Source organism: Xenopus laevis, chromosome 8L, assembly GCF_017654675.1.
Source record: "Xenopus laevis strain J_2021 chromosome 8L, Xenopus_laevis_v10.1, whole genome shotgun sequence".
Taxonomy (NCBI): domain Eukaryota; kingdom Metazoa; phylum Chordata; class Amphibia; order Anura; family Pipidae; genus Xenopus; species Xenopus laevis.
The window spans coordinates 131,344,993-131,361,558 of NC_054385.1; the positions used below are offsets into that span (position 1 = coordinate 131,344,993).

At 43.0% G+C, this 16,566-nt stretch overlaps 1 protein-coding gene across 1 annotated transcript in view; it reads right to left on the bottom strand.

The window, feature by feature from the left end:
- Positions 1-985: 985 nt before the first annotated feature.
- smg5.L (SMG5 nonsense mediated mRNA decay factor L homeolog) overlaps positions 986-16,566 on the bottom strand; it is a 34,046-nt gene continuing 18,465 nt past the window's right edge. Inside the window, exons 11-22 of the mRNA XM_018231679.2 lie at positions 15,349-15,480; positions 13,325-13,996; positions 12,188-12,357; positions 12,012-12,087; positions 11,074-11,249; positions 8,893-9,051; positions 6,171-6,230; positions 4,702-4,861; positions 4,476-4,566; positions 3,053-3,127; positions 2,206-2,344; positions 986-1,663 (exon numbers count right to left, since the gene is read on the bottom strand). Coding sequence (XP_018087168.1) covers positions 1,580-1,663; positions 2,206-2,344; positions 3,053-3,127; positions 4,476-4,566; positions 4,702-4,861; positions 6,171-6,230; positions 8,893-9,051; positions 11,074-11,249; positions 12,012-12,087; positions 12,188-12,357; positions 13,325-13,996; positions 15,349-15,480 — 1,994 coding nt within the window. The 3' untranslated portion in view covers positions 986-1,579. The remainder of the gene's footprint in view (positions 1,664-2,205; positions 2,345-3,052; positions 3,128-4,475; positions 4,567-4,701; positions 4,862-6,170; positions 6,231-8,892; positions 9,052-11,073; positions 11,250-12,011; positions 12,088-12,187; positions 12,358-13,324; positions 13,997-15,348; positions 15,481-16,566) is intronic.

The window sequence follows — 16,566 nt, forward strand, 5'->3', positions numbered from 1 at the left end:
TCTCTCCTTCCATATCCATCAGCCTCCACATCTCTCTCCTTCCATATCCATCAGCCTCATCATCTCTCTCCCACCAATATCCATCAGCCTCCACATCTCTCTCCTTCCATATCAATCAGCCTCCACATCTCTCTCCTTCCATATCCATCAGACTCCACATCTCTCTCCTTCCATATCCATCAGACTCCACATCTCTCTCCTTCCATATCCATCAGCCTCCACATCTCTCTCCAACCAATATCCATCAGCCTCCACATCTCTCTCCTTCCATATCAATCAGCCTCCACATCTCTCTCCAACCAATATCCATCAGACTCCACATCTCTCTCCTTCCATATCCATCAGACTCCACATCTCTCTCCTTCCATATCCATCAGCCTCCACATCTCTCTCCAACCAATATCCATCAGCCTCCACATCTCTCTCCTTCCATATCCATCAGACTCCACATCTCTCTCCTTCCATATCCATCAGACTCCACATCTCTCTCCTTCCATATCCATCAGACTCCACATCTCTCTCCAACCAATATCCATCAGCCTCCGCATCTCTGTCCTGCCAATATCTATCAGCCTCTGCATCTGTCTCCCAATATCCATCAGCCTCCACATCTCTCTCCTTCCATATCCATCAGCCTCCACATCTCTCTCCTTCCATATCCATCAGCCTCCACATCTCTGTCCTGCCAATATCTATCAGCCTCCACATCTCTCTCCTTCCATATCCATCAGCCTCCACATCTCTGTCCTGCCAATATCTATCAGCCTACCATTTTTTCTCCTTCCATATCCACCAGCCTCCGCATCTTTCCCCCGTATCTTCAGCCTCTGATCTTTCCCCCGTATCCTAAACCTGCGCATCTTTCCCCTGTATTCTCAGCATCTCTCTCCTGCCATATCCATTAGTCTCGGCATCTCTCTCCCCTATTAAATTGCTCTTCTCTAGTATTTCAGGGCTAAAATGAAAGAAAGACAAAGGTGATAAATAAAATAGCACTGTTTTCTTTATTCTCACTCTCCTCACAGTTCCACTCTATAGCACTGAATAGCCTTGGACAAGAATGAAAGAAAACAGGGGGGAATGAAAGGAAGGTTGGGATAGGGAGCAGGATGGAGAGGGGGCAGATAGGGCAATATTTGGATCGCAAAAGGGAAAAGAAGCAGGTACAGGGGGCAATCAAAGGGTTAAGGGGGGGGGGTTACTCTTTCCTGTCACCACACTTAACACAAAAGGAAAGATTATTTATGGTCCGGTCCAATGAGCCGAGGGGGAAGTGGAAGATGGATGGTCCCATACAGTAGAAGGCCAAGACCATCCCTCCAGCCCCGGTGGCAGGCTCCTCCTCCTTTCCTCTGACATCACAGCCCACGCCGTTTCAGGTGGGGAAGCAGCAGGTTTTGTGCAAGAGAGACAGAGAACATGTGTTTTTACTTTATTTTTCGCTGGTTTTGATTGGTTGCTGCCACCAATGTTGTGTGTTGTTTTCTTTGATTCCCAAGAGTCGCCGTTTTGGATCTCGGAGGCCACAGTGAGTGAGAGACGGAGCAGAAGCTTCTCCAGCACCTGTGACTCCCCACACTCAGCCCATCTCCTTCCACTGCTTGTAGAACTCCAGCACGTTCTTTATCTCTATGTTAGAGCTCGAAGCTGTCTGCAGAGCCGTCTGTAAGGACACGACTTTGTTATTTGTACTACAGCAACTTATATGTTCCCTTTCACTCTCCCTCCTATTCCTTTACTGTATTAGTCCTACCACCCCTGCTGGGAGTCTGTTCCCTGTCTCTATCCCCCTTTCTGTAAAGTATCACTTCCTTATGTTCCCTTTCACTCTCCCTCCTATTCCTTTACTGTGTTAGTCCTACCACCCCTGCTGGGAGTCTGTTCCCTGTATCTATCCCCCTTTCTGTAAAGTATCACTTCCTTATGTTCCCTTTCACTCTCCCTCCTATTCCTTTACTGTATTAGTCCTACCACCCCTGCTGGGAGTCTGTTCCCTGTATCTATTCCCCTTTCTGTAAAGTATCACTTCCTTATGTTCCCTTTCACTCTCCCTCCTATTCCTTTACTGTATTAGTCCTACCGCCCCTGCTGGGAGTCTGATCCCTGTATCTGGATTAAACCTGCCCATGAAGTGAGTGGGAAGAAAGAGACCCTTGTAAGTAACAGAACATGAATGAGACAGAAAGAGACAGATATGTTAGTGACCTGCATTGCGGGGGAGAAGCTGTGGGGGTCATTAAGGTGGAAGCCAGTTATGATGGTGACCATTCCTGCTGTATCCTCCTCGTTGCTCCCCTGGGATACAGTGAGCTGTTTGCAGCTGTCCAAGATCTTATAGAGGTGCCTGTGGGAGACAGGAGCAGCAGTTAAGCGAGAGACAGCTAAAGGCAAGAGACAGCTAAAGGCAAGAGACAGCTAAAGGCAGCCATCTTTGTGTGCCAGTGGCAATGCACATGCTCATTCTTATTGTATATATACTGTATATTGTGAGTCAGTCCTAACTCAGGGGACATCAGCCCATAGCATGTGCTGGGAATCAGCTGAAATGTTGGGGAGCTACTGGGGGAATATTAAGGTCTGCACCTTCTTTACATGAGCAATGCCCCCCAGGTGTAGCATCTCTATGTGAGTAAATGCAAGAAAATGTCCCCTTGATAATGAATCTGATATCCCCAAGTACAGAGCTTCCTGCTCCGGGGCTGTTCTCCTTCCCATGATCAAGTAGGAGTAGAGGTTCCATATAGAACAGGGAGACAGAAAGCTGTGAGTACCATAACCTGTTTGTGGCAAGTACAGTGGGGTCAGACCAGTCTCTCAGAGCTGCCACTCACTAGCTGAGGAGTATACAGACAAATGTGCCGTTGTATATACAGACAAATGTGCCGTTGCATATACAGATAAAGGCACCATTGCATATACAGATAAAGGCACCATTGCATATACAGACAAAGGCACCATTGCATATACAGATAAAGGCACCATTGCATATACAGACAAAGGCACCATTGCATGTCCATGGGATGATAAAAGGCAGCAGCAGCCAATCCCTTACCATGCATCGGTGTCCTGCCTCTTCAGCTTGTTTTTCTCGTAGCTCTTCCCAGTTTCTCTCTGGCAGCGAATATACCTGCAGCATAAACGAGATTATCAGCAACTGGAAACATGGAGAACACCGCACTGACAGAGATAACTGGAGCCCAATAATGTACCCCCCCCCCGGTTGTAAAATATGAGAATATTAAAGGTCACCTTGGAGTTCCATGACCTGTATAGAAACACCAGCCGTCATCCTTGTACTTTATATGGTCATCCCCCTTGACTTATATAAATAATATTATTATAATACACAAAAGCCATGAATATCCTGTAAATTATATCCTTATAAACGGTGAGTTCTGATGTCATCAGTTATAAACGGTGAGTTCTGATGTCATTTCTGTCACATGACTCACTGAAACTTGTGTATTATAATAAATAAAGTCCCCCCAGTTGTAAAATATGAGGATATTAGAAGTTACCTCGGAGTTCCATGACCTGTATAAAAACACTCGGCCTTCAGCCTCGTACTTTTATATGGTCATGAAACTCCTCGGTAACTTATAATATCCTTATATTTTACAAGAGGGGGTACTTTATTCACTATATATTTTACAATAGCAGGTACATTATTCACTATATAACGGTGCTTAGTCCTTTCACTTTGCTGCACATGGGTCATGGAAAGTTATTTATTGTAAGAATATAATGTTATAAACTATTCCCTCAACTAGTCCCTTAACTTTATTCCTTATAATACGAGTGATACTCAGAGTTCCCTGTATAACTCAGCCTGCAGCCTTGTGCCTTTATATGGTCACAGAACAACCCCTCAGTGACTTCTAATATCCTTATCATTTACAGTAGGGGGTACATTATCCCTTATAATACATGAGTGATACTCAGAGTTCCCTGTATAACTCAGCCTGCAGCCTTGTGCCTTTATATGGTCACAGAACAACCCCTCAGTGACTTCTAATATCCTTATCATTTACAGTAGGGGGTACATTATCCCTTATAATACATGAGTGATACTCAGAGTTCCCTGTATAACTCAGCCTGCAGCCTTGTGCCTTTATATGATCACAGAACAACCCCTCAGTGACTTCTAATATCCTTATCATTTACAGTAGGGGGTACATTACCCCTTATAATACATGAGTGATACTCAGAGTTCCCTGTATAACTCAGCCTGCAGCCTTGTGCCTTTATATGGTCACAGAACAAGCCCTCAGTGACTTCTAATATCCTTATCATTTACAGTAGGGGATACATTATCCCTTATAATACATGAGTGATACTCAGAGTTCCCTGTATAACTCAGCCTGCAGCCTTGTGTCTTTATATGGTCACAAAACAACCCCTCAGTGACTTCTAATATCCTTATCATTTACAGTAGGGGGTACATTATCCCTTATATAATTTAGTTGACTATATACCGGTTTCCTTTCTTAAATTCCGCCTCCAAGTAACGGATTCCATCCCTGGCACCTGCGTTTTCCTTCTTTAGGAAGTCCAGACCATCTATAACTGGAGGGGGGGGGAAGAAGAGAAGTCCGAGTTAAAGAGAACCTAATCCTTGTTACAGATTAGTTGTACAATGTATTTTATAGATATTGAAGTTCACAGAATGAAAGTGCTTAGGAAGCAGTGACATGTCAGTACCTGTGCGAGGTATAATAAGAATGAAGCGGCCGCTGGTGGCTAGCTGCCTGATGATGCCCAGGTGTTGGCAGAGCGCTTGGGTGTCAGGAACAAGGTAAGGTGACATGGCCGACTGAGACTTGGGCTGCTGCAGGGTGCCCTCTAGCTGTGACACCTCCAGCTGGTGGTAGAAAATCACAGATGGGAGTTAATTTACTTAAAGGGGTTGTTCACCTTTATTTCCATTTTAGTATGAAGTAGAGAGGGATATTCCGAGACAATTTGCAATTGGTTTTCATTTTTTATTATTTGTGGTTTTTGACTTATTTAGCTTTTTATTCAGCAGCTCTCCAGTTTGCAAGTTATCTGGTTGCTAGGGTCAAAAGTACCATAGCAACCGTGCATTGATTTGAACAAGACACTGGAATATGAACAGGAGAGGCCTGAATAGAAAGACGAGGCATAACAAGTAACAATAACAATACATTTGTAGCCTTACAGAGCATTTAGATTTTCTTAGATGGGGTCAGTGACTCCCATTTGAAAGCTCAAAAGAAGGCAAATAATTCAAAAACGTATAAAGAAAACATGAAGGTCAATGGAAATGTTGCTTAGAATTAGCAAATCTATAACAAACTAAATGTTAACTTAAAGGTGAAGCACCCCTTTAAAGGAGAACTAAACCCTAAAACTAAATGTGGCTAAAAATGGCATATTTTATATAGTGAACTTATTGCAGGAGGCTAAAGTTTGAGCTTGTCAATAGCAGCAATGATCCAGGACTTCAAACTTGTCACAGGGGGTCACCATCTTGGAAAGTGTCTGTGACACTCACATGCTCAGTGGGCTCTGATTGGCTGTTGAGAAGCTAAGCTTAGGGCTCGTCACTAATTATCCAGCAGAAAATGAGCTTCCCTGGCTGTAATATAAGCTGATGCTACAGGTTTGCTGATTATTCAATTCTGATGCTAATTGCACTGGTTTCTGTGCTGCCATGTAGTAATTATGTGTATTAATTACTAATCAGCCTTATATTGTGACATTTCTATTCTATGTGTACTGTATATTGTGAGTGGGTCCCTAAGCTCAGTAAGTGACAGCAGCACAGAGCATGTGCAGTGAATCAGCAGAAAAGAAGATGGGGAGCTACTGGGGCATCTTTGGAGACACAGATCTTTACTGCTAAAGGGCTGTGGTTGCCTTGGGCTGGTACAGAAGCACAAAACATCATGTACAACATTTCTAGCTACTAGAGCAGGGATCCCCAAGCTTTTGAACCAGTGAGCAACATTCAGATTAAAAGGAGTTGGGGAGCAACAACAGCATGACCTCCAAGCCTGGAATTCAATAATAAACTCCTGCTTTGAGGCCACAGAGAGCAACATCCAAGGGGTTGTAGATCAACATGTTACTCACGAGTTACTGGTTGGGGGATCCCTGATTTAGAGTGTTAGCAGCAGTCCCATCATCCCATGGAATCATTTACATACCTGCAGTCTCAGCTGCGCCATATCTCTCATGAGCCGGTTCCTTCGAGCCTCCTCCTGGGCCTGAGAAATAGAGACACAGGAGATCACAATGAACTTTGGCAGTCACAACCATGTTGGGGGGATGTGTGAGGCTTATAAATACCCAAGGGATTTTGTTCCACTTCCCATCGGAAGTTAGCGGAGCTATTCGCCATGCCAGTTGCTGCCATCACTCTAAATCTGCCTCTCGCTCACCGATATAAAAAGAGCTGTCACGTCGCAGTAATGAAAGGCTTAACTTACCCTTGTCTGGCAGGGATTACAGGGGGCAGGTTGTAGTGTTTCAGGGAAGAGACCCTACCTGATCTCATCTCATTGTATTAACCCTGTCACTGCAGTGATGAAAGATTCAGATGCAAAGTCCTAGAATGATACAGTCTTACAGAGGCCTTAAAGGAACAGTTCAGTATAAAAATAAAACCTGTGTAAATAGATAGGCTGTGCAAAATAAAACATGTATCTAATATAGTTAGTTAGGCAAAAATGTAATGTATAAAGGCTGGAGTGACTGGATGTGTCAGCTCTCTAACTCTGAGTTAGTCAGTGACTATAAGGGGGGCCCACATGGGACATATGAAAACTTTTAGGAACCTCTTCATTTTTGGAGTTCTGTTTAGCATTGGCTGAGCTTTCAAAGTAGCAACCTCCTTTTAATATATAACATTCCTTATGCAAACAGTAGTATTTCAGCAGTGACAAAGTTCATTGGATTAACAGAAAATATACAATATGCATCATAACAAAATGAGACAGGTGCATAAATGTGGGCACCCCAACAGAGATATTCCATCAATACTTAGTTACAAATGTAACAGCCTCTAGACGTCTCCTATAGTCTTTGATGAGTGTCTGGATTCTGGATGTGGCTATTTGTGACCATTGGTCCATACAAAATCTCTCCAGTTCAGTTAAATGTGATGGCTGCCGAGCATGGACAGTCTGCTTCAAATCATCCCATAGATTTTCCATGATATTCAAGTCGGGGGACTCCAGAATATTGTACTTGTCCCTCTGCATAAATGTCTTTGTAGATTTCCAAGTGAGTTTAGGGTCATTGTCTTGTTGGAATATCCAACCCCTGCAGCGGAACTTCAACTTTGTGACTGATGCTTGAACATTATCCTGAAGAATTTGTTGATATTGGGTTGAATTCATCCGACCCTCGACTTTAACGAGGGCCCCAGTAGTCCCTGAACTAGTCACACAGCCCCTGAACTAGCCACACAGCCCCACAGCATGATGGGACCTCCACCAAATGTGACAGTCGGTAGCAGGTGTTTTTCTTGGAATGCCGTGTTCTTCTTCCGCCATGCAAAGTGCTTTTTGTTATGTCTCATCAGCCCAAAGCACTTTGTTCCAAAATGACTGTGTCTTGTCTAAATGAGCTTTTCCATACAACAAGCGACTGTTTGTGTGAGTGCAGAAAGGGCTTCTCATCCCCCTGCCATACACATGTTCTTTGTGCAAATTGTGCTGAATTGTAGAACGATGTACAGATACACCTGCATCTGCAGCAAGATCTTCTTGCAGGTCTTTGGAGATGATCTTTGGCTTGTCTGTAACATTCTCACAATCCTCCGCATATGTCGCTCCTGTATTTTTCTTGGCCTGCCAGACCTGGGTTTTACAGCAACTGTGCATGTGGCCTTCCATTTCCTCATTCCATTCCTTACAGTTGTAACTGACAGTTTAAACCTCTGAGATGCTTTTTGTAGCCTTCCCCTAAACCCTGATACTGAACAATCTTTGTTTTCTGATCTTTTGAGAGTTGCTTTGAGGATCTTATGCTGTCACTCTTCAGAGGAGAGTCAAACAGAAGCACAACTTGCAATTGGTCACCTTAAATACCTTTTCTCATGATTGGACACACCTGCCTATGAAGTTCAAGGCATAACGAGCTAATCCAACCAATTTGGAGTTGCCAGTAATCAGTATTGAGCAGTTACATGCATTCAATTTAACAAAATTACAAGGGTACCCACATTTTTGCACAGCCAGTTTTTCACATTTGATTTAATTCCATACAACTGAATACGGCTTCACTAAAAATCTTGGTTCAGAAAACACCCCAGTACTCAGATGTTCCTGGGAAATGAAAGACATACCACTGTTATCTTTTTTAGTTGAAAGTGGAGTAAATTATTACGCAGGCTGAGAGGGGTTCCTAAACTTTTTATAAGACTAACTATTCAGTGAGTTTGCAATTGATCCTCAGCATTGAGCTCAGATTCAAAAGCAACAGTTATGGCCCATATGGCTCCCCCTCAAGAGACTAATTGGTTACTGGCTGGTAACCAATCAGTGGCAACCAAGAAATCTGCAAAGCAGGAAGTAGTGTTCTGACTATTATGTTAGATACCCACCCTTTATACATTACATTTTTGCCTAACTAACTATATTAGAAACATTTTTTATTTTGCATGGGCTATTTACCCAGTTTTTATTTTCACACTGAACAATTCCTTCAACTACAGCTAATACTCTATCAGGAACAAGCAGCAAGGACATTACTTAAAGCAAGCATCTGATTGGCTGCCAGTACCAGAGCCACTGATCTATGGTATAAAGTCATTGGCCGGGGTACTGTGTGCTTATAACAGCCAATACAAAAGCAGCGTGACCTCTCAGTGAGGCAAATAAAAGGGACACCTTTTTGGGCAGGACAGCGCTCGATCCCACTCACCATGAGGAACTGAGCCTGAGCCTGATGAAGGATATTCTCCTGTCCCGGCTCTGCGATGCTGGTGAAGATTCCCAAATCTGTGTTGAACTGCAGGACGTTGCCCTGTAACCGAGTCAAGAAGTGGCCAAAGCTCCGGATGTAACAACTACGGGCGACAGACTGAGGGGCAAAAAAAAATTAAAAAAAAACATAAAAATATGGCTTTGAGGTTGAATATGGCTGCAGCCAAGAGTAACAGTTCTGCTATACAATCGCCTGGCGTATCTGCTAATCCTTCCCTCTACAATATAAAATGTCATTCCTGAACCAGCAAGTGTATTTAGTTGTAATATTGGTGTGTAGGTGCATCTCAGGTCATTTTGCCTGGTCATGTGATTTCAGAAAGAGCCAGCACTTTAGGATGGAACTGCTTTCTGGCAGCCTGTTGTTTCTCCTACTGGGACTTGGATTTTACTATTGAGTGCTGTTCTTAGATCTACCAGGCAGCTGTTATCTTGTGTTAGGGAGCTGTTATCTGGTTACCTTCCCATTGTTCTGTTGTTAGGCTGCTGGAGGGAAAGGGAGGGGGTGATATCACTCTAACTTGCAGTACAGCAGTAAAGAGTGACTGAAGTTTATCAGAGCACAAGTCACATGACTGGGGGCAGCTGGGAAACTGACAATATGTCTATCCCCGTGTCTGATTTCAAAATGAAATATAAGAAAATCTGTGCTCTTTTGAGAAATGGATTTCAGTGCAGAATTCTGCTGGAGCAGCACTATTAACTGATGCGTTTTGAAAAAAATATTTTTTTCCATGACCGTATCCCTTTAAGCAGCCCCTCTTTTCTCACATCAAACCCTCAGCTGGAAACAGCATCGATGTCAGTAGGGGGATCATGTTCCATACAACCAATAGCTGCCAATCATATCTGAGACTGGCCTGGCACAACCATGTTCCTAGGAAAAGCTGCAGCTGTCGGGGAATTATTAGGGAACAAAGACTTGTAAAAATAGCCTCTAGTATCAGGAATAGCAAAAAAAAACTCTCTAACACTCTCAATTGGAAACTTGGCTGTTTATTGCTGCCACTGGGGCTGCCAGACAGGGATTGTCCAGGGACATGAAAGGGAAGGTTCTCAAGCACTGCTCACATTGATAAAAGTGCATCCACCCATCACAAAATAACTTGCCCCAATACTATATATATACAGGGGTCCCAAAGATAATAAAGAACAGAAAAGCAGAAAAAGCCAGCTCCATGTTGTAGCTCCCACCCTTCCCAACTATAGTCAGGTGATCCCACTGGTGTCTAATAAAAGGGCAGCCAAGTTTGGGAGTTTTACTTTGAAAGCAGCAAGTAAGTTGCAGGTAAAACCTAGTCCCTGTGTAAAATGTATAATGAAGCAATAGAATTCTTAATGAATCAGATAAAATTGAGCATAGGACTGGCCAGATATGGGATGTGACGTAGTTGTTCAGCTTAAATATATTGCAATATATGGACAAACAATCCCTGTTTTATTTAAAGGGGGAGACATTTTTTAGTAGCAGTATGCACAAAACGTCCCAAAGTCTTAAATGAGAATTCAACCCGTAATAAACCCCTCCCCCCTACCCTGGGTAGACCCCCCTCCCTCCAGCCTACTTGCCCCCTAATTTTTTACTCACCCCTCCGTGCAGATTCAGGCCTCGGAGTTCACGGCAATCTTCGTGTACTGATGGCATTTTCGGCGCATGCGCAGTTGGAGTAAAATTTGTGTCCTGAAAAACTGCGCATGCGCCGAAAGTCATGAAAATTTCCGAAAAATATTCAGGACGAATGCGCAGTGGTTGGTGCCAGAAATTTACTCCAAATGCGCATGCACTGAAACTACCGATAAAAACCGAAGAAAGAAGATGGCGCCCGTGAACTCCGAGGCCAGGATCACCACGGAGGGGTGAGTAAAAAATTAGGGGCATTTGCCCGGGGAGCAGGTAGGCTGGGGGGGGAGGAGGGAGGGGGGTCTACCCAGGGTAGGGGGGGGTTTTAAAAATGAGTGGTGAGCACAACTTTCCCTTGTTTGTTAAAGCAGAGGGTGCTGTGCAGATCCAGAAGCAGCTCTCAAAAGCAAACAAACGCACATATACGTATATGTTCCCTCTATATTCAATAATCTCATGAAACAGCAGACGGGCAGATGTGCAGGACACTTGCATTACCTCCTCCATTACGGTCAGCGGCGGCCTCTCCTGCTCAAAGTTGATCTTGCGGTGCGCCAGCCGTAGCGGGGGCAGGTTTCTGAGAGCGGAGTCCTCTGGAAGCAGCAGGTGGCTATTAATGTCGGGAAGCTCAGAGTCCATCAGGAGCTTCTTCACTTCATCGCAGAGAGGGATTCCTGAGCAGGAACGATCATGAGATAGAACGTAACTACTAGGGATGCACCGAATACACTATTTTGGATTTGGCTAACGCCCGAATCCTTCGTAAAAGATTTGGCCGAATTCCGAACTGAATCATAATTTGCATATGCAAATTAGGGAGAAGAAGGGGGAAAACATTTTTTACTTCCTTGTTTTGTGACAAAAAGTCACAATTTCTATCTTGCCCCTTATTTGCATATGCAAATTAGGATTCAGATCCAGTTTGGCCGGGCAGAGGGATTCAGCCCAATCCTGCTGAAAAAGGCTGAAATTCCGAACCAAATCCTAGTTTGAATATGCAAATTAGGGAGGGGAAGGGGAACCATATGCAATTTAGGATTCGGATCTACTTTGGCCGGGCACAAGGATTTGGCCGAATCCTGCTGAAAAAGGCCGAAATTCCGCACCAAATCCTAATTTGCATATGCAAATTAGGGAGGGGAAGGGGGAAACTTTCTTTACTTCCTTGTTTGGTGACAAGTCACGTGATTTCCATCCCGCCCCTAATTTGCATATGCAAATTAGGATTCGGACTCTGGTTTGCCCGGGCAGAAGGATTCGGCCGATTCGTGCAGAAAAAAGCCGATCCCGTACAGAATCCTGGATTCGGTTTATCCCTAGTAACTACACAGGTGTCACACTTCAGCAGCCATTAGTAAGTGGATCTTTTCATACGCCGACTACTTGACCCACCAAATAAAATTAGGGTCGTACTAAATAGACGCGCTGATGCTTACCGGCTTCTTGTATCTTGGGGGCTGATGGCAACAGGTTTAAAAGCACCGACATTCTATTCCACAGACTCTGAGAGCTCTGAAAATATTCAAAAATGGTCAGGTTTATCAGTCGGACCCTCCTAGGCCCAAAATGTACTAATGGCAGTGACGTGTTTATGTCGTAGGATCAGCAGTACCTGAGCACACATGATCACAATGTCTGTGTTCGCCCTCAGCCAGTCCAGAAAGATCTTGACAGTGACTAGTAGCCCTTCACTGGTGATGATCTCCAGCCGCTCCTGCAGAGTTTTCTCATTGCGACAAGACTTGCTGCTCAACATACTCTCTTCTGAATCTGATCCATCTTCTGCATTCAAATCAGATAAAAGGCACGCGGCATTAAAGGCGTTGTTCACCTTTAAATTAACTGTTAGTATGATGTAGAGAGGGAAATTCTGCAACAATTTGCAATTTGTTTTCATTTTTTATCATTTGTGGTTTTTGAGTTATTTAGCTTTTTATTAAGCAGCTCTCCAGTTTGTAATTTCAGCAGTCTGGTTGCTAGGGTCCAAATTACCCTAGCAACCATGTACTGATGTGAATAAGAGACTGGAATATGAATAGGGGAGGCCTGAGGATTAATTAAAAGTAGCAAAAACAATACATTTGTAGCCTTACAAAGCATTTGTTTTTTAGATGGGGTCAGTGAAAACTGGAAAGAGTCAGAAGGCGGCGGCAAATAATTTACAAACTATAAAAGATAAATGACAACCAGGCATTTTTTCAGCTGCTTTGAATTAGCCATCCTATAAGATACTAAGTTAACTTAAAGGTGAACCACCCCTTTAACTTTTAGTATTTCTGGTTTTGAGTTATTTAGCTTTTTTATTCAGCAGCTCTCCAGTTTGCAATTTCAGCAACCCGGTTGCTAGGGAACAAATTAGATACAAATTACGAACCGAATACTAATTAGCATATGCAGATTAGGGATGGGAATGGGAACACTTTTTACTTCCTTGTTTTGTGACAAAAAGCCACGCGATTTCCCTCCCCGCATATGCAAATTAGGATTTGGTTCGGACGGCAGAAGGATTCGGCCAAATCCGAATCCTGCTGATAACGGCTGAACCCGGATTCGGTGCATCCCTAAGAAGGGATCAGTGACCCCCATTCAAAAACTGGGTCAGAAGAAGAAGATAAAATTCAAAAACTATAAAAAAAGAAAAAATGAAGGCCAATTGAGAAAGTTGCGTAGAATTCGAACAACCCCTTTAATTAACCATTCAGTAACAGCTTGCCTGTCACAATTCACGGGTTAATTGAGAAATACTTACCCTGTTCCACAGAGTTTTGCTTCTCCACATCTCCATTCACCAGAGGTGTTGGTGCCTCAGAGGTGGGGTTGGCAGGTTCTGCCGCAGGTTTCAGCAAGACGTTGGTGAATGTGGGCGCCAGACGGAAAGAGCGTTTGCTCTGGAACATTTGGCTAGACATAGCCTGGAGGTTGCTGGCTATACTGGCCTCACCGCTGGCAGGGCTGGGTCCATTCACAGGGATTTCCTGGCATTCAGCCTTTGTGGAAGCCGCCATCTTTGCATCATGCTCCTCAGTTGGGATTTTTAGGGTGTCTTTTGAGTCTCCGAGTCCCTTGTGTTCATATGGATCATCCTCCATGTCCTCAAGGTCTGAGCGAGACTCCTGGCTATTCATGTCGGAGTCAGTCTCCATGTCGAACGCTGCCTCTTCCTCGCTCTTTTCTGAGCCGCTCTCTGAGATATCGCTGCCCTTGACTGAGCCGTGACTTGAGTCTGAGTCAAAACCCTCACTCAGGTCGCTCTCATCCAACTTCCGGCGTCTCCTAAGTCGGGACAGACGGGAGTATTTGTGGCATTTTTTGCTATTGGACCTTGTCCTCTGCTGCTTCCTGGTTTGGTTTTGAGCCGTCTCAGGCTCTGGGTCCGTCTCTTTTACAATCACCTCCGACGCATCTTTGGAGTCATGGTCATCTGTAAAGCAAAGCCGGTGAGTGGTGGAAGAAAACCAATTAAACATTTCAATGTATCTGCCCCAAAATCAAGTAATGCCATTCATTCTGGTTCTCAGCTACTGGATAATTCCTTGTGTACAGCAGCTCTGCATATACAAAGTATCCCCATGTTCTTCCTCTGTGCTGCTTACACTGATTTAAAGGAACAGTTCAGTATAAAGATAAAAACTGGGTAAATAGATAAAAAATGTTTCTAATATAATGTAATGTATAAAGAAGGCTGGAGTGACTGGATGTCTAACATAATAGCCAGAACACTACTTCCTGATTTTCAGCTCTCTTGGTTTCCTCTGATTGGTTACCAGGCAGTAACCAGAGACATGGGTCATAACTGTTGCTTTTGGATCTGAACTGAATGCTGAGGATCAATTACAAACTCACTGAACAGTTAAGTCCCATGTGGCCCCCCCTTATAGTCACTGACTAACTCAGAGTTAGAGAGCTGAAAAGCAGGAAGTAGTGTTCTGGCTATTATGTTACACATCCACTCACTCCAGCCTTTATACATTACATTTTTGACTATATTAGAAATATTTTTTATCTTGCACTGCCTATCTATTTACCCAGTTTTTATTTTTACACTGAACTGTTCCTTTAAATAAGTGCAGAGACCCACAAAGTGAGGGTGCCAGAATAAGAGTCATACCCCCAAATCTGTGGCAAGTAAGGGGCTAAGAGACCACTGTAAGCAAGGATTATCATAAGTCCCAGTACATGTATTGTATCTGTTATCCAGAAAGTTCTGAATTAGAGAAAGGTCATCTCCCATAGACTCCATTTTAACCAAATAATCGAAATTTTTAAAAATGATTTCCTTTTTCTGTATAATAATAATAAAACAGTAGTTTGTACTTGATCCCAACTAAGATATAATAAATCCTTATTGGAAGCAACACCAGCCTATTGGGTTTATTTCATGTTTATATGATTTTCTAGTAGAATTAAGGTATGAAGATCCAACTTATGGAAAGATCCATTATCTGGAAAACACCAGGTCCCATACCTGTAATTCTTCATCTATAGCAATGAATGGAGAAGATTTCCTATACAAGTGGCAGAATGGAAAGTAGCTCTGCCAGGTACAGGCATATTGATCAATGTGGGGTTTTACAGAGGGGGGTTAAGGACAACTATAAATCTCACAGAGTCCCTTTATTATTCTTCAGACGGCCTAGTGTATAGCTTTATGTCTGAGTGCACAGGCAGCACAGAAAGATTTACGGTAATGTAAACATGAATCACATGGTAAACAGGTGGGACATACTCCAGCCATATGTGTAGCCCGAGAGCAGAAGGGAAGAAGGAGCTCACCTGGGCTGTCATTCTTGAAGGTGGGCAAGGGACTCTCCTCCAGCTCAGCCTGCAGCCGGATATTAACGTGGTTGACCAAGTGAGAGAAGAGAGCCAGAGTGAAAGCAATAGCAGCACTGTACTGTTTGGAATCTGAAAATAAAACGCACAGTGGTGAGTTTATGAGGATACTGGTATCATTAAAGGGGAACTATTGCGAAAATGAAAAATTTATATACGCTTCAGCATACTGAAATAACTTTCTAAATACAATCAATTAAGAATTCTGTATTGTTTCTGATATAATCAGTTTTATCTTCACTATCCCTCTCTAAACATCTGTTTCTCTTCATTCTCTCTTCATGCAGCAGTTGGGTGTCAGATATTCACTGACAGTTAGATCCAATATATCTTATAGGGGGCTCCTTTTGCCTAGAAGATGTATTAGAGGTCACTCTATTAAACTCACCAGACATCATGTCTCTCTACATGCAGGATTTGTGCAAAAGGCAGTTATTTTGTTACATTTTGTTTGTACTGGAATCAGTTATTTGAGTGAGCTCTAATACATCTTCTAGGCAAAAGGAGCCCCCCTATAAGATATATTGGATCTAACTGTCAGTGAATATCTGACACCCAACTGCTGCATGAAGACAGAATGAAGAGAAACAGATGCTGAGAGAGGAATAGTGAAGATAAACGTGATTATTTCAGAAACAATGCAGAATTTTTAATTGATTGTAGTTTCTTACTTCAGTATGAGGAAGCTTATATTGTTATTTATTTCATTTTTGTGATAGAGTTCCCCTTAAAGGAAAACTATACCCCCCAAACAATGTTGGTCTCTATTAAAAGATACTGAGTAAAACAGCTCATGTGTAAAACCCTGCTTCATGTAAATGAACCATTATCATCATAATATACTTTTCTAGTAGTATGTGCCATTGGGTAATCATAAATAGAAAATTGCCATTTTAAAAAATAAGGGCCGCCCCCTGAGATCGTAAGATTCACTGTGCACACATACAAACCACATGTAAGGTCACATGAGCCAATTAACAGACAGAGTTCTGCCTTTTGCTTCCTCACTTCTTCCTGTTACAGTTAGTGTTGTAGTATTTCTGGTCAGGTGATCTCTGAGGCAACACAGATAGAGTCACGAAATGGTGGTTCAAGGCAAGAGATGTAAAAGGGCAATATTTATGTAAATATATATATTCCAGTTTGGTAAGATTCTTT